Source organism: Staurois parvus, unplaced genomic scaffold (genome assembly GCF_062004578.1).
Source record: "Staurois parvus isolate SC_StPar_1 unplaced genomic scaffold, SC_StPar_1.0 ptg000897l, whole genome shotgun sequence".
NCBI classification, from domain to species: domain Eukaryota; kingdom Metazoa; phylum Chordata; class Amphibia; order Anura; family Ranidae; genus Staurois; species Staurois parvus.
Window position 1 is genome coordinate 692,082 of NW_028318693.1, and position 18,409 is coordinate 710,490.

An 18,409-nucleotide genomic window follows, 5' to 3' on the forward strand; every position below is an offset into this window, starting at 1 on the left:
AATGTTTAACAATGATATTCCACCCATAATCCCCATGTAGAAAAATAATTATGCCCAGAATCTTTTCAGAAATAGGTTACATATGGTTCTTGCCATGTGTATTTCCAATATTTTACTCATAATCCCCATGTTGAAAAAGAACTATTCCAATATTCTTATGACAAACAAGTCAAATGTGTTCCTTGGCAAATTCACCATGAAATCACACCCATATTACCTATGTAGAAAATAACTATACCTATAATTATTTCAGAAATAGGTCAAATATGGTCCTTGGCATGTGTATTCACAATAATCCATATGTAGAAAAATAACTATCTTATCAGAAAGGAGTCAAATGTGTTCCTAGGCATGTTTAACCATGATATTCCACCCACAATCAACATGTAGAAAAATAATTATGCCCATAATCTTTTCAGAAATAGGTTCAATACAGTTCTTGCCATGTGTTTCCACAATAATACACCACTAATTTTTTTGATTGAAAAGATACTTTTATCACAGAAGTATAAAAAACAACATGTTACTTGTAATCGGGGTACATCTCACCCTGTACTGAGACACAGCGCACCACATTGCAATACAGTTCCAAGCATACAATAAATACATTCAGAAATAAATACATTCGCTCAGCGGTATGATGCCTGACGTGATGTGCTTGGAGGATGAATCCCCCGGACCAACACGTCATGCATAACGCCGCTTACCCCAAAAACCATAGCATCCTAATACACAATACGTTTTCCTAATGTCACAAAATCATGCAAAAACGAAAGCCGACTGTTACGCTATACAACAAGCATCGGGTGTGTGGGGGGGGGGAGGGGAAAAGAAAGGGGGGGACACAGGCCCGAAGCTTTATTGAAGAGACAAAGACAAGCAAGGGGGAGTAGGGGGAAGGGGAAATCTTCAGACGTCCTCTTCCTCCTTAAAGTCCATCAAGGAATAGTCTCTGAGCAGACTGAGGATCAGTCTCCGACAGTCCTCAATGGACATCCTCTCCCGCTGGTGGATGAGGCGATTCCTGGCGCACCATAAAGCAACACAGCACCCGCCAGGCGCCGTCAATGTCCTCCAGAGAAAAAGTTCCACAGAACAGTCCATTCAACACCCCAAAGTGAGTGATGGCTGTCTGTGGTACAAAGTCTTTGAGTTCAGGTTCCAGGGCCCCCAACAGGGCCTGAGCAAATGAGCACTCCCAGAAAACGTGGTGAGACGTTTCCTCATGGATGATGCAGAAGGGGCAGTGTCTGTATCTGCTCAGGTTCCTGGCATGCATAAATGTCCTGAGAGGCAATCCCCCTTGGATTGCCATCCATGCCAGGTCTTTGTGCCTGTTGGTGAGAATGTTGGAAGAAACATTCCTCCAGACCACCTTGCAGGTGTCTGAAGGCAGGCCTGGAACCGACTCCAAAATGTTGCTTGCTCTGATGAGCTTGTAAATGGTCTTTGGTTTCCACAAGTCAGGCTTGACTCCCTGCAGCCCCTGCTCCTTGATGAACTTGAAGGTATCCAAGTAGTACCAAGGGGTGTCCCAGTTGTAGGGGATGGAACTGTCCCAATTGTCCCATCCGAGGGACCTCCAGAGAGGCAACAGGAAGAAGTGAGACATTGCGTTCCCGCCAGAGACCATAATCCGTTTGGGCAAAGTTCTGCGGATGCAGTTGCAAGAAAAGAACACCCTCAGTTGGGTGGCGATGTCGGGCACGCCCTTACCGCCCTTGAGGGGTTCCTTGAACATGACTGACCGCTTCACTCTGTCCATCTTGGAGCCCCAGATGAAGTGAAACACCGCCCTGGTGATGGCCTTACAGGTGTTGACCCGTGGGGGCCAGGCCTGGGCGAGGTACTGCAACACAGGGAGAATCTCGCTGCGGAGTACCAGTGTCTTCCCTTCGATGGTGAGGTCTCTGAGGCTCCAGAGTCCAAATTTTTGACGCATTTTAGCCAGTCTCTCCTCCCAAGACTTCAGGGCTGCGCCCTCGGCACCAAACTCCCAGAATTTTCATGAAGTCTGTCTTGATGCCAAAGGGCATGGATGCAGAAGAAGGCAGGAACCACTTTCCGAAGAGCATGACTTCCGACTTCCCGCAGTTGACCTTTGCCCCCGAAGCTTGGCCGAAGTCCTCGCAGGTCTGGACGAGCAGGTCCATGGAGCGCTGGTTGGCACAGAACACCGTCACGTTGTCCATGTAGAGCGAGCACTTCACTTCCCGTCTGTCTTGTCCCGGTGCGGTGATTCCCCCGATCTCTGGATTCCGTCTGATGCACTCGGCGAAGAGCTCTATACAGCAAACAAAAAGCAGAGGTGAGAGAGAACAGCCTTGTCTGACCCCGGAGAGGACCGGGAAGGGGTCAGTTTTCCAGCCGTTCACCTGCACGGAACTGCAAATCTCATTATACATAATGTCAACGTACAAACAAAACATTTCCCCGAGACCAAACCTGCGCAGGGCTCTGCACATAAACCCATGGGAGACATGGTCAAAGGCCTTTTCCTGATCAAGACTGACCAGGGCCGCGTGCACACGGCGGTCCTTGATGTATTGGACCGTGTCCCGGACAAGCGCTAGGCTGTCCGCAATCCTGCGGCCAGGAATGCCGCAAGTCTGATCCGGGTGGATGATCTGTCCGATGACAGCCTTCAGCCTGTTCGCCATGACTTTGGCGAGGATCTTGTAGTCCACGTTCAGGAGAGAGATGGGACGCCAATAATACACCACTAATTTCCATGTTGAAAATAGCTATTCTCATATCAGAATGAGGTCAAATGTGTTTCTAGGCATGTTTATCCATGATATACCACCCATAATCCCCAATGTAGAGGAAATATTTGACCTTTTTATCCTAAGAATATGGGTATAGCTTTGCCTTTGGCATGTGTATCTTCAATCATCCACCCATAATCCACATGTAGAAAAATAACTATACCCATAATATATTCATAAACAGATGGAATATGATCCTTCACATGTGTATCCACAAAAATGCACCCATGATCCTCATGCAGAAAAATAATTGTATGCATTTGCTTATCCACAATAGGTTAAGAATTACCATGATATCCCCCCATAATACCAGATATAAAAATAATTGTACCCATATTTGTATCTAAAAAAAGGTGAAATGTAATGTTTATGGGATGTGTAATCATTATATTCCCCCCATAATAACCACATTATCAGAAAATCATCAATTCTTCCCTAGGTGTTTGTACTATTTAAATCTTCATTTATTTTAAATCTTCATTTTTAAAACATAACTTTCCAGTTTAATCAAACCGTTGCAATGTAATGCTTCCCACATCTCGTACTATATGAAATCAGTAAATCTATTCCTAGTAATATATGGAGCAATGTCTCCATGATTTCTGTATAATTTCCTATGATGCCATGTTACAGCCGCACATATATCAGTCAGTGAAAAAAGTTAAACATTCGCCTCTACTACGTGTAACAATGTATCAAGAAGAGGAGAAAAGAGAAACAAGAAAATCCTTCCCGTCTATGTGTGTAATATAGTGACACCTAATGGGAGTGTTGAGCATTGCAGCCAATCCTCCCATCCCCCCAATGTGCAGGTTAGTCCGTCTCTAGAACGAATGTCCAGTGTAAGTGTGACGTGTGGGGGACCTCTAGCGGCAATACAATGTGATGACAGCTCAGTGATTGGAATGGTGGGCGGCTCTTAGAAGAGCCTTTGTGTCCTTGTTGGGATGATGGGGCCCCGGGGGATTACTTGGCGCTGGTGTACTTGGTGACGGCCTTGGTGCCCTCGGAGACGGCGTGCTTGGCCAGCTCTCCGGGCAGGAGGAGGCGGACGGCGGTCTGGATCTCCCGGGAGGTGATGGTGGAGCGCTTGTTGTAATGAGCCAGGCGGGAAGCTTCGCCGGCGATGCGCTCGAAGATGTCATTGACGAAGGAGTTCATGATGCTCATGGCCTTGGACGAGATGCCGGTGTCGGGGTGGACCTGCTTGAGCACCTTGTACACGTAGATGGCATAACTCTCCTTCCTAGTCTTCCTCCGCTTCTTGCCGTCCTTCTTCTGGGTCTTAGTCACGGCTTTCTTGGAGCCCTTCTTGGGCGCCGGCGCAGACTTGGCTGGTTCAGGCATGATCAGGGTTCACCACTGCTTGGCTGGCTGCGGGGAAAGTGTGCTGGAGCCGCCCTCATGTGCTGCTTTTATAGGCGGCCTATGCAAATGAGTCTCATCCCACCTAACTCTTCTATTGGAGGACTCGGTCAGGTGATGGAGAGTGACGTCACACTTTCTTTTCTTAGTTACAGATTGGTATAGAAACAAGTCTGAATGCTATTGGCTGTATTGAAAAGCAACCAATCACATCGTGTGACGTCAGAACATGGAGTGTATAAAGGAGAGGAAGCGGCTGCTGGGGCCTATCTGTGTGTGATTCGTCGGTCATCCAATCATGTCTGGTCGCGGCAAACAAGGAGGCAAGGCTCGGGCTAAGGCCAAGACCCGATCGTCCCGGGCTGGTCTGCAGTTCCCCGTCGGTCGTGTTCACCGTCTGCTCCGGAAGGGCAACTATGCCGAGCGGGTCGGGGCCGGAGCTCCCGTCTATCTGGCCGCCGTCCTGGAGTATCTGACGGCTGAGATCCTGGAGCTGGCCGGCAACGCCGCCCGAGACAACAAGAAGACCCGCATCATCCCCCGACACCTCCAGCTGGCTGTCCGCAACGACGAGGAGCTCAACAAGCTGCTGGGCGGCGTCACCATCGCCCAGGGAGGAGTCCTGCCCAACATCCAGGCCGTGCTGCTGCCCAAGAAGACCGAGAGCCACAAGGCCGCCAAGAGCAAGTAATCCCCCCACAGGATTCCCTTCTATCCGCCAACACAACGGCTCTTCTCAGAGCCCCCCACATCTCCATACAAAGGGCGGACATACGGCTTCTATGGACACCAATCCCACACTCCTCTCTATCTCCCGCTTCTATGGGATGGAGTCTCGGAGAGGAGAAGTCGGAGATCATTTGCTTACATTGTCACAAGATGTAAAGTAACTGATTTTATTACAGTATTTATAAAGCGCCGATTACAAAGGGGGACAATACAATGCAAAACATGAGGGGATTGAGGGCCCTGCTCTTTGGAGTTTACAATCTAGGAGGGAGGGGAGAGTTATAAAGAGTAATAGAAAATGCTTTCAGTGTGAGACTCTGGGAAATGACATCTTATTCCAGGGACTTAATTTATCCGCCTTCCTTAAATTGTGATATGGTGGAGGAGGAAAGTCGGCGACTTCTTCCCTCCGTCCTGCTCTGTAGATCTCGGATTAGTAAAGGACGTTCTGGGATGGAAGCTGTCACGTGTTTGTAATGACAATTCGAAAAGGTGGAAATCCTTCCCGCCGTCCGGACAGTAAGTCTCCTCTACATCCAGCCCTATAATACCTCCGACTCGGGAGAACCAAACACCAATACTTCCAAAGCAGATTCATCGATTAGTCAGTAATGTATAGTGAATCATGTAGAATATTTCTATTTACATTTTTAGAGACTTAACTATGAAATCCAGATTGATGTGAAATGACCGGTAGAAAAAAGTAATCCGGACCCTCCCAGATACACATGTACAATGAATCGATAGAGGAAATGACATGTCTGAAGAATCAAATCCGTTTCCTCTTTGTAGTTAGAAATCAGCAAAAAGTTTACACGTTTCTAAATATGCGGATAGCGGCTTCCACCATTCCCCCCCCAGAAGGAGCAGATTGATTATCTCGAGATTTCTATCGATAGCCCTTTGTATGAGAAGGTGGGCGGCCCTGAGAAGGGCCTTTGACGATGGGGGGGGGAGCGGTTATGAGGATTTATCCTCCGAATCCGTAGAGGGTGCGTCCCTGCCGTTTGAGAGCATAGACGACATCCATGGCGGTGACGGTCTTCCTCTTGGCGTGCTCGGTGTAGGTGACGGCATCGCGGATGACATTCTCCAGGAAGACTTTCAGCACTCCGCGGGTCTCCTCATAGATGAGGCCGGAGATGCGCTTGACTCCCCCTCTGCGGGCCAAACGTCGGATGGCGGGTTTGGTGATGCCCTGGATGTTGTCCCGGAGCACCTTCCTGTGGCGCTTGGCGCCGCCTTTCCCCAGACCCTTCCCTCCTTTACCGCGACCAGACATGACGACTCTTCTCTGCTGCAAACACCGACTGAGCTCTGGGCTGGGCCCGCCTTCCTTTTATACAGCCTGAGCGGACCTGATGGGAACCTTCCTGGGAAGAGGCGGAGTCACACCCATTCTTTACACACAATACAATTGGATTCATTTGTAACCATTATACACATTCTGCGGTTTTCAAATATATAAATCCATCTCCAGGAGACAAATCTCTTCATTCTTCTCAATGGTTTTCTATTTCTTCCTCGGAGATTACACAGAAACATTCATCTTTCACATTTCAGAACACAAACCATCATCACCAGTTACTATTGTTAACAGCAATTTAATATTGATAAATATGACTTGGAAATAAACAACACAAACATTTATACCGATGCCCCACGTTTCTCTTTGTAATTCAGAGCGGACCTGAAGGGAGACTGATGGAAAGGGGCGGGGTCACAGCCATTCATTCCTCTGCAGAGAATTTCATTGATTTAGACCCTTGTAAACATTTGGATGATTTTTAGTGACTGATTTGGAGGAGGAATCCGATTTGGTTCCTCAGACATGTCATATGTTCTCTCTGGATACATTGTCCGTATTTCTCTGGCAGTCTCCTTATTTCTACCAGTCATTTCACATTTGTTTTTATGAATATTCTGGATGTGATATGGGGGGGGGGGGGGGTCTGTAACTGCTACATGTGTGAAGGAGGGACACACAAATATCGGTCAGTGACATGATCGTATACAGATGTGATCATGGAATCTACAATACTAGACTTTTCATTGATCTCTTCTCTACAACTAAATCAACAAACTAATAACTAGATCTTGTCGGGTTTTGTATTCTGAGGGATTGGAGGGAAAATAAAACATTTTATATATCAATATTCGTAATGCTCCTATAATGATTTTTGGCTGATCGCAGAGCCTGGAATGAATGGAAGGGTTGATCGATCTTCCCAGATAAAACGGTAAATGGATGCGGTCGGTTCTTCGAATCGGAATTGGCGGTAAGAGGGCAGATTGTCTGTGACGTCACATAGAATTCCGGCGGGTGATTTGAATGAAGCAATTAGAAAGTTGAGCCAATGAAAGTTATAGACGTTTCCTTCAGATAGTAAACCATCTTTTTTTCTACGTGGAGTGTGAAGGAGGCGATGAGATCTGTTCCCTCAGTCGGGAGGATCGTTGTTCGGTATATATTGAACGATCTCTGATCTTCAGGAGAAACTCATCACAACTAAAGGAAGGCGGATAAGATCAGTCCCTGGAATAAGATGTCATTTCCCCAGAGTCTCACACTGAAAGCATTTTCTATTATTAATGTATAATTGTCATCATAATTAAAGTGTATAATATATTATCATAAAATAATTATAACATTTTAACATTTAAATTATAATAACACATTTTTAAAAAAGTCATTTATTTTAGATTTTGCAACAACATAACTTGAGGATAAATGACATGGGGGAAGACACATAGCTCCATCCTATAGCAGAATTACTCCCTGAGGGCTCCCTGCACAAAATCACATGCATATATACATGACTTGTGCTCCTGCTTTGATCGCAGGCCATGGGCGCGCACCTGCCGATCCAGGGGTGTCATGGTTCCGTGCCCCACCAATCACTCAGCAGATTCAGACCAGTGATATTTGGCCTGGATTTGCTGATTGCTCCCTGCCCTATCAGTGATCGTCCTGTACTTGTGATTACACTTACACAGGTACAGGGAATGATGCAATCTACTCTCCCTGGTCGCATTCTGTTCCAGAGAGAGAAGAAAGCAGATCCACGGGGGTCAAAAGCATTACACTTTTACAGTAAAAGCAAAGCTAGGTCACATTTATCCCCCCGATCTCCCCCCTGTTAACCCCTTCACACCTCTGTCACCAGTGACTTTAGTACAGTGTACAGATTTTTTTACTGATCGCTGTATTAATGTCTCTGACATCTTCAGCTAGCATTAGTGTCCCTCCCAGATAGCGTCAGATTGCCCACCACTACATCAGTCATCACATTTAACCCTTTGATTACCAGGGACAAGCTCATATACCCAATAAATACCAATTCCTAGTATAGTGTCTGAATGGATAAATATATTTGATCACATTAGAACTATACCTGTGTTCACAATAGTATAGTGTCCCCAAAAATACAGCGTTAGCAGGATCAGCCCCACCACCTTCCAGCACCTGTGTTTAGCCCCTACTCCTACCCCACTTCTCCCCCAGCAAGTGCAGTGTAAGTAGATCACTGTCACTTATGCATTGCACAGAAAACTGCAGTGTTAGCAGAATCAGGCCTGATCTCTGTTACCACATGCAGGTATTTTTTTGTAGCGGTTCAAGCAGTTCCTGACAGCCAGATGCTCTTTTTCCCATGAGTCACACTTGGTACCCATAAATTTAGTGGCCAACATGTCCAACGAATGGTACTCTACTGAAAAGGCCTAGAGAATTCTGAGCATGTCAGATGAGAGCAAAGGGGAAGCCTCACTGACAGATTCTGCCTTAGAATACAAATCTGTAGACAGAAGCGGCACCCTGACAGATAGCTCAGGCGATGGAGTAGAGGTCCCTTTTAAGGTCAGGCGTACCTGACCCCATTCCCAGGTTGCTGAGGTGGTACAATCGCATGATGACTCTCATATGCAGCAGACTGCCAGTACTAGTGCCCCTCTAGCATTTGGTGAACTGGCAAACACTAGCGGCCTAGTACATCCTGGTCTTTCACATACCAGTCTGCAGTATCACTTGGTGAAGTGGCGAGTCCCATAAGTGCAGTGGCGAGCACAAGTAATGTCCTGCATCCACCAAGAATTTGCACACAGACCCTTAGAGCCGCTTGTGTCCTTCCAGATCCTGATTGGCAGCCCACAAATTCTGCGACACCCATACTTTCCCCATTCATTTCCCAACCTGGAATTCAGGTGGAAACAGTAAATTTAACTAATCCCCTTGCTTTTTTTTCATGGAAGATCTGTGCGCATTGATTGTGGATTAAAGTAATTTATATGAACAATAATTTATCGCCGCCAACCCATAATCAAACCTTGCCAGGCCATTTGCATGGAAACCCATTACGGATTCCAATTTTTTTTTTTTCGGGGGGGGGGGGGCTTAACCCTCATCATGGACATTACTAAAAACAATGAATTGCGGCTGTATTGGTCGACAGACCCGATTCATCATCTGCCCGGGTTCTCTTTTGGCCAGTCATAGATATGAGAATATAATGCAATTTATGCATTTCAACGATAATTCACTCTGTTGTCCTTGGGGTGACCCTGAATTTGACCAGCTCTACAAAATTTGGCCCCTCATAATCATTTTAACCACACATTTGCAGATGACTATACTCTCCAGCAAAATATATGCGTTGATGACTTCCTTGTTAATTCTTGTGTCCGCCTTCCATTCAAACAATTTCTCCCCAGCAAGCGTGCCAGATATAGGGTAAAAATATATAAATAAATATAAAATATATACAGGCTATACATGTAATTTTTGGATTTATGAGGGAAAAGATAGTCACATGGGGAGCAGTGGTAAGATAAGATACTTGGGGACACGGTGTCACCCTTTCTCCATATGGGGTACCACTTATATGAGGACAAATTTTATGCAAGCTTGCCACTATTTAGCCATTTATACAATCTTGAAATTGGCACCTGTGGCACCGTGCAATCTAATTGCCAGGGCTTCCCCCAACAGCTTGTAGATACCCTTCTTAGAAAGGGGAAAAAGCCTGCTTGAGAAATGATGAATTACTTGCAGTAAAGTGGAAGGACAAACGGGATATTTTCATCCTGTCTTCCATTCACGCAGACAGGACCATCCAAATTTCCATAACAGCTAGTGTTGTTGAGAAGTCCCTGTCACGGATCGAACGATCGCCACCCTCAACATGCGACAATCCCACGACCATGACCACCAATACGTCACGATCGCAGCGTCAGACCCCAGACCTTCTCACCAAACTTGTGACCGAAGGACTGGCCAATCTAAAACCGTGATGTGACGTGCGTAACAATGCCACACTCAGCTGTACCCTGCACAACTATTTTCCAGCTAATGGACAACAATCTATGTACCGGCAGCCTGAATGCGCTTGTTACTGGGTCAGGTTAATTACGCAACTAACCCTTCTTCACACTGCCACCACCTCCTTTTTTATCAGAGAAAGAGGAAACTCGGGGTTCAGCTATAACACTATAATGATTGAAATAATTGTCTGTATAAAACGGTCTGCAGGCCGGTTATACAGAGGTTAAAACAAACAGTAGCGTCTCTTCAAAGGCAGGGATTCGTGAATTGCGATTAAGAGCTATAAGAACAGGTCAACACTTTCAGAAGAAAGATTTATTACTAAAAGGGTCAAACAGGTGCAATAAAAATATTTTCAAAGAAGATGTAACTAAGATATATATATATATATACATAGAAAACAGTGCAGCACAGCAAAGAGATAACAGGGAGAAGTTAAAGGGTTAAGTTACTTGCCATTTAAGCCTTTGATGTAAGAAGAACAGAATGTTGCTTTGATCTCCCGCTGTTACGATGGAAAAATAGGAGAAGTCTTCAACTTAACACACTGAGGCCTGCTAGCCTGTTTTTTCAAGTCCCCCAGCAGGGGGGTGGCTCTGAGTAAATGACCAATACTCTGTTTAGGGAGGGATTGGCAGGCGGAACCTAAAATTAGAACCAGCATCTTTCATAATTCATATTCTGGCCTATAACTTCCCAGCTGCACAAGCGACAATCTCTCCGGGAGTATTTTATTATGCAGATAAGTCTAAGGATCATGTAGATATGAATTATGAAATTGTACGTTACACGGTGTACGAGTTCTATGTTTTGGCTCCCCTGATGATCTGAGGTGGACAAGTGACCCATCAAAATGTTCGTCGACACATTGGCCATCTGACGAGGTACCCGGTTTTTATGTAAGTCTTCCAGATTTCAAGATATGAAATATAGGGGAAAAACTGATTTTACCAGAAGTTATCTGATCCTGCCACCTACGCTGAGCTAGGTTTTATGAGGTTACAATTCTTTCTATTCCTGGGAAAGCTGCCTTATCTCTGTTACGAGGTGAGAGATTACACAGGTTCTTGGGCAGAGAGGCTCTGTCTCTCTGGGGGACTTTTGTAGCTCTGGGCCCCTTGCTGCTCTAGCCTGCCAGTGACCCACAACCAGATGTTGCTGTGGCTGAACAGAGAGGAAAGTGGGGAGAATGCAGGAAAATATATTTCAGGAAGGTTAGTCCCTTCGCCAAGATGGAGGTTGAAACCAAAACCACATCCATCTCTTAAGCGCGTTTTTGCGACAGTCCCTATAACCTTAACATGGGAGGAGTGGACTTCAACGACCAGATGATAAAGCCGTACTAAGTCACTTTATTGTACTAGTGTCTGCTTTTCAGGAAACTGTTTATTTATTTCAATTGGCCCTATATAACGCTTTTGTGCTTTACAAAGCAACTGGTCAAAGTTGATCCGTCCTAAAATTCCAGGAAGAGATCATCACGGCCCTTTTGTATCCAGAAGGTGCTGTGGCCCATACTCCTAACACAGTGAGCCGGCTGCATGAGAGACATTTTCTCGATGCCATTGCTGGTATCCCAACCCAAAAAGGCACCCCAAAAAAGATGTCATGTCTGTAGTAGACGTAGAATTAGTTGTGACACCCGCTTTTTTTGTCCCTCCTTTCCTGGCCAACCTGGTCTCTGCCTCATGGACTGCTTCTGTCACTACCATACACTAGTGTACTATTAGTATAGGGTGCAGCATGGCAAAGTGTAGGGCACATATATGCTGTGGCAGTGCGGTGTCCTGCCACGGTCAAAGTAAAGCTGAAAACCCTGGATTCTCAACCAGGCAGGTTGAGGGGCTCCAGAGAGTTTATGTATTGCAGAGGAAACTGGCTTTTTGGTTTCCTCATTTATTCATTAAGTTTGTTTTGGGATCTGGAGCCTGGAGATTTCAAAGAGATCTGGGAGGGATGAAATCTCCAATCCGGGGTCCGTGTTTTGAGAACCCCCAGCACACTGATTGCACAGGTGTGTGCAGGCCTTTTTGTGGAGGCCAGGCCATGATTCTGGGCTCCACCCCCGGCAGACAGGAGTCAGGAGGGCTCCACCCCGGCAGACGGGAGGTCTCTGCCTTGGAGTCAGGTGGAAGCCAGGCTAGCTGTGTGCTAGTGGCCATAATTTGGGAAGAGTCTGCAGGAGACAGACAATGAACTGTGTACAAGCCAGGAGGCTGAATCTTTGTTGGTATTGCTTGATGGTGGATACCCCTGCGTGGGAAGCATTTGTGTTTCTGGAACTTTTTCTTTTTAATAAAAGTGGGCAAAAAAGCCCTTAAAGAAGCGAGTTGCCGTGTGCTTTGAAGAAGCTCTACCACTAGAAGCGAGTTCCCACAATGCACAGAGTCTCGAAAGATGTTAGGTAGTCAGGAAACTGGCTATCACATTTTGAAAGACCCTATCATCTAGTTAAAATTAAAAAAAAACAAGTTTAAAAGAGTTAAAAAAAATAAAAAGTAAAAAAAAACCCTTAAAAAAAAAAAAAAACATAATTAAAATGAATATTCTTCCTCAGATACTTTATTTCATGAATGCTCTCCTGATTAGGCTTCCATCAACCTTTTTTAAGAAACTACCATAGGCTCAAAGAGCCTTTGTGTGGTCCAATAAAAAAACACGTATTCGATTTCAACTCATCACGTGCACCAAGAGTTCTGGAGGTATGGGGTTACCAGACTTTAAAAAGTATTAACTACGCTACTCACTTTACCAGAATTATAGATTGGAATTGTCATGCCAAGGGTTTCCCTGGAAAGTTCTTACATTTTAGATCCTTTAATATTTTCATGGTTGCTGTCAGTCTGCTTATACAAAGCATTTGTTAGCACACCCCTTAATTGGCACAGCGTTAGATTGATTTCATGACTTTGGGTTTTCCTAGTTCTCCGGGTCCTCTCACTCCTATTGCTGGTAGAGTTCCCCCCTGGGTTTGAGACTGGGGTGATTCCAATGCATGAGATAGACTTATCTCTGCTGGTGGCTCATTGCCTCAAACGTGGGGGAGTTAAGTCCAAAGGAGAGCTCCAGGAGCTATGTGGTAAGGTGTCGATCCCATACTGGACTTCTTTTCTTTTTTTTTTTTAATAACTTTATTTTATTGAAAATTTAACATGGGTAACAAACATTACATCAAACAGAGTATATTGGTTTTGGACATGAGCATAGACAGTGGGGGGTGAGAGGGTATGACCTCCACTACCTTCCATGGACCATACACAGGAAGACTATACATGTTCCAAATATTTTGCTATATTAGCACACATATAATAGTTAATAATATTCTTGCCCTGAACAATGTAGATTCACTATTGGATTGGGTCATCCCCGTGTAGGGGAAAAGCCAATCCCAGTGTCCTATCAGACATACTGTGCAGAAATAAGGGAGAGAAAAGGGAAGATAAGTTAGGCTAGAAAGCGAAGGATGAGGCACTTGCGTGTTAAGGAGAGATGCGGGGAAAGGCACAGTAGATACCTGTGTGTACAAAGTGATGTTCTTAGTGGCGATACTGTACCGTAATGGTAGCAGATAATGACTCTCTATTGGGCTTTGACCAAGAGAAGACCTCAAGCATGATGAAAAATGCGTAAAGGAGGGGGAATGGGTTAATTGTAATTGGTGTGATCTAGTATCATTAAGCCAAATTTGCCAGTGGCGGAAAAATTTCGGTAGAGACTGATGAGCTTTTGCAAAGAGAAATTCCATCAGACAATTTTTGTTCAAGTTGGTTATAACTGAATGTAGTGAGGGGGTTTTGAGGCTTTACCGAATTTCTGCTATAGAGAGATGTGCTGCAATGAGAATATGTGTAAGAACAGGGTGGATTACTGATGGCCATTTCTGAAGGCGAAGGCTAAAGAGGGCCAGCTCAGGGTTAAGGTCAGTATTGATCTTGGTCAAACCCTGAATACATTCAGATACATCTTTCCAGAAGATACATACAGGCGGGCATGACCACCTCATGTGTAGGAGAGATCCCTCAAGACCGCAGTTCCTCCAGCATTCCGAGGTTGAATTGGGGTAGATGACTGCACGTTTTCTCAGTGTAAAGTACCATCTGTGGTAAATTTTCATGACAGATTCCCAGTGGGAGGTATTTCTAGAGAAAAAAGAGGGTGTACAGAGAGCGTGGTAGAACATGGAGGTAGGAACCTCAATTTGTAAAGTTGTTTCCCAATATACTATAGCTGGAGCTTTAGAATTGGAATCTGGTTTTATGAGAGCACCATAGATTGTGGATATTCCTTTCTGTGCGGGTTTAGTGGAGTTGTAGAACATTAGGAGATCTCTCCTCATGGTAGACGTTGCAATGGGAGCTTTAGAGAGGATGTGTTGTATGCGTAAGTATATGTAGAAGTCTTTATTACTCAATTGGAATTTGTCAGAGATCTGTTGAAAGGATAAGAGGCCTTGGTTTGAGAAGAGGGTTCCAATGTGTTTCATATCTGCAGCAACCCAGTGGTGGAGAGTTAAGTCCAGGGAGAGTAGTTGTAGCGATAATAATGGTGTATTGCGTAGAGCTTTGGGGTGTAGGCCTTTTGAGGATTGTAAGAAGGAGATCCAGGAGTTGGTGAGCAATGGAGAAAAGCCTGCATTTTTGCTCACAAATGCTCCATCAGCACTAGGACTCAAGAAACCTTTTACAAATTGTTAAAAAGACGGTACGCTACACCGGATAGGTTAAAAAGGTGGTTTCCCCAGACGACAGGATTATGTTGGTGTTGTGAATTAGCCAAGTCTCCCTGTTACATATTTGGTGGCAATGCCCAAGGCTTATGCCATTTTGTGGGACAAAGTTTGCGGTTGACATACTCTATTACTGAGACTGTATTACCGTTAGCCCCCGAATGTTACCTCCTCCATATCTCTGAGTGCTCTTTGAAGTCGTACAGGCAATTTCCTAATCCCCAGGCATTGGAAGATCACTCATGCCCCCTCGATTCAAGACTGGATAAGAGAGGTTAACGTCATTCAGGAGTTGGAAAGGACATTGACTATGACCGAAGACATGGTTTCCAGATTCCATAAACTATGGTGCAATTGGTATGCTTTCACTTTCTCAGAAACATATAGAGGGCTGATGGGCGATTAACACTTTTCTACTTTTCGATGTGTGTATCATGCTGGTGGATACTTGCAGAATTAGATCTGTTCTTACGACTGCTGTTCTCTTTCTTTAATAAAAGACCACATAGATGAGTTCTTGCTGGAAAAAAATATTTTAAGCAACAGACAGCATGGATTCATGAAAGACAGAAGGGACCAGATTTACTAAGAATTGAGTCTACCAGCAGACGCTGAACATTCAGGCAGACTCAATTCAATCAATCAATCAATCAATCAATCAATCAAGATCTGTCAGTCTTCAGAAAGGCTTCCAGCAAGCTGATTAGAAAGAGTTTACTTTCTAGACTCTTCCTGTTCGTAAATACGAAATGACTTTGGTCACATTTCTAGATGCAATGCCGGATATGTTCGCTAGGTAACGCACAACCGCAGGCTTTGTCCTGTTGGCGTTTATTTGTTCGCATATGAGAATAGTTATTTAAAATAAAAAGCACACCTATATTAAAGTTTTTTTAAATATTTTTTTTTGTTGCTGTTTCTCCAAAAATGATAGGCCAAATAATGCATTTCCTAATGAATGTCATACATTCTATTTTCAAATGTCAAACATATTCACACTTATATCTCAAATAATTTGAATGTCTAGTTCTGATTTCCCAATATAATTATATATCGTTATTCTCTTTAATCATGTAACTATTCTACATTCCAGCTCAAACTCTGTCTCCTACAGTGGCTTAGTGGTTAGTACTCAGAATTTACAGCACTTGGGTTATGGGTTCTAATCCCAGTCATTGCTGCACCTGTCTGGAGTTTGCATTCTTTTTCTGCACGGGTGTGTTTCTGCCAACACTCCAAAGACATGCTGTTAGGTTAATTGGGCCTAGTATATGTCTGAGTTTCTGGCTTTAGATGGTAAGCTCCTTGACATTTGTGAATGCCCAAAATATGTAGATCAATTTCCAGGGTTCTGTCAATGCCAGGAATATTGATCAATCAATTAAGATTTTGGCTACTGACTAGAAAGTGGAAAGGGAGTGAAACTTACCTGTGTCCTGTTCTTCTGACAAGTTTGAAACTTTAATTTTTCCTGCTGTTTACATTTAATTGCAACTTTATTTTTCTTCTCTTAAACCTCTCTCCTTATACAATTTGACCCCCCCCCCCCCATCATCATCTGTTCCATCTGCAAATCTATGTATCACCGCCCCATTTTTTTATTTTACTATTTATTTACTGATCAAGTTAATGTGTCTCATTTCCTATCACCTCCAGCTCAGATCTCACATTATTATATGATTCTTGATTGTATCTCACCACTAATCTAAATGAATTCACAATTCCTGGTCAGTCCTGTTCCCTGACCTATAATGACCTTTAGGGCCAGTTCACACTACATGTGTTTCAGTTTCTTTTTTCAGCATCTGCATTGTTTATGCACAGAACTTTTCTGGAAAGCAATAAAACACACATGTCCCTAGTTAAACTGAAGAAAATGAAAGGGGAAAAAAATAACTTTAATGGATACAAAAATGCACTGGAACGTGTCAAAAACACATCCAAAATGCACTGGAACACTCTAAACATGCATCCAAAAAGGGCTTGCAAAAACGCATCTGGAACACTTCTAGACTGTTTCTATAGTGTGAACTGGCCCTTAGGACTTGTTCACACCATTTGTGGTGCAGAAACGCATGCAAGAGCACACATTTTCCTGCACAGCAAAGAAATGCAATTCTCTTTGCAGATGTGTGCAGGTACCATGATGCAAACTTAATTGCACCTCCACACGTCTAGTAAACACAGGCACATTCACAGCCACCAAAACGCATGGCACCACACTACTGTGCGGTTAGGTGCAACACACTTTTAAAATAATATGCCTGCAGTATTTTTGCATGTTCCCACACGTTAGGCAGTCCATTGAAATTAAAAAAAAGTCAAAAATGCCACATTCACACAGGTCCTCTGGCCTGTACAGCATGAAAGAGTCGGTTGTTCATGTGGCTGGAGGCACCTGTTACATTATGGGGACACAGCAGCTGTATGAACACAGGTTTTAATCTGACAGGTGTGCAGGCGTGGGGAAGTGGCCCTGAATGCTCACTGTCTGTGTTCAGGGCTGTACACCTGCACCCATATGCTTGTCAAATTATGACCTGTGGCATTTCCATAGTGTAACATAGGTTGCCTAGAATCGGCATCAGCCACAAAAACAAACCACTGATTCACACTCTACAGGCCACAGCACCCATGTGAATAAGCCCCAAGACCTCAATTACACACACAGCTTTATTTATGAACTCAGTACAGTTTTATCACTTAGATTTAAAAGGAATTTGGTTGGGATTGTGTCCATTAATAATGTTTTTAGTGTATTTTTACCATAAATATAATGTTGATATTTTTGCTGGTGATGTGGAGCCTGTCAGGTAGGCTGTACGGGGACCCGTGATATCTAACAGTGGCCCTGGGTGTATGCTTGTGTCTGTGCCACCTGTATAGTTAGAAAGAACAATATCTTCTTCTATGGAATACTTTGAACCTCTGCTATGTACCTCAATGTATCTAGGAATAGGACATGTTTTCAAATGAAAATACAACAATTATTAGTAATGTTTCCCCGGAAACAAGCATGAAGTAACCCCTTAGTATAATAAAGCAGCCCAAATTGTCATGTTCTCCAATGTACCCAATTATGCATAGACCAGATCTCTGTGCCCAGATAGGACCTCCCAGTGGCTATTCTATGGACAAGCTACACTTTTCTGTATGCCTGATCTATGTTGAGCTGCAATAGTCAATACGCTGCAATGGCCAGAAATATTTGGACCCAAACCACATGAGCTCAGGTATTCAAACATGAATGTTCCTTCATAGCAAATCTCCATGATGTACTATATGGGCCTGGCCCACTCTAAATGAATCCATTGTTCCGGTAGCTCCTTCTCTTACAGACTTTAGCTATATGTGGAGGAAATTGCTCTGACTTTTCATCACATTGCATATTAACTGGCCATCTTAAGTCTAGGAAATAGAATCAAGAGGATATAACACTTTTTTAAGGAACCAAAAAATAGTCTTTATTCGACAAAACAAAAAGAAAGGCAAATACATGGC

General features: G+C 44.1%; 3 protein-coding genes across 3 annotated transcripts; 1 reads left to right on the forward strand and 2 right to left on the reverse strand.

Annotated features, from left to right (window-relative positions):
• Positions 1–3,677: 3,677 nt before the first annotated feature.
• Positions 3,678–4,143, reverse strand: LOC149442256 (histone H2B 1.1). Its single transcript, XM_089656227.1, has one exon. The coding sequence runs from the start codon at positions 4,113–4,115 to the stop codon at positions 3,735–3,737; it is 381 nt and encodes a 126-aa protein (XP_089512353.1). The 5' UTR covers positions 4,116–4,143; the 3' UTR covers positions 3,678–3,734.
• Positions 4,144–4,421: 278 nt separating this feature from the next.
• Positions 4,422–4,882, forward strand: LOC149442257 (histone H2A type 2-B). Its single transcript, XM_089656228.1, has one exon. It carries the CDS (start codon positions 4,432–4,434, stop codon positions 4,822–4,824), a length of 393 nt encoding a protein of 130 aa, XP_089512354.1. The 5' UTR covers positions 4,422–4,431; the 3' UTR covers positions 4,825–4,882.
• A 950-nt stretch (positions 4,883–5,832) lies between these two features.
• On the reverse strand, positions 5,833–6,144 carry LOC149442258 (histone H4). Its single transcript, XM_089656278.1, has one exon. The coding sequence runs from the start codon at positions 6,142–6,144 to the stop codon at positions 5,833–5,835; it is 312 nt and encodes a 103-aa protein (XP_089512404.1).
• Between the last annotated feature and the right edge of the window lie 12,265 nt (positions 6,145–18,409).

Excerpts from the sequence above, each read along its gene's own strand:
- LOC149442256 (XM_089656227.1), bottom strand. The coding sequence starts at position 4,115 with ATGCCTGAACCAGCCAAGTCTGCGCCGGCGCCCAAGAAGGGCTCCAAG.
- LOC149442257 (XM_089656228.1), top strand. The coding sequence starts at position 4,432 with ATGTCTGGTCGCGGCAAACAAGGAGGCAAGGCTCGGGCTAAGGCCAAG.
- LOC149442258 (XM_089656278.1), bottom strand. The coding sequence starts at position 6,144 with ATGTCTGGTCGCGGTAAAGGAGGGAAGGGTCTGGGGAAAGGCGGCGCC.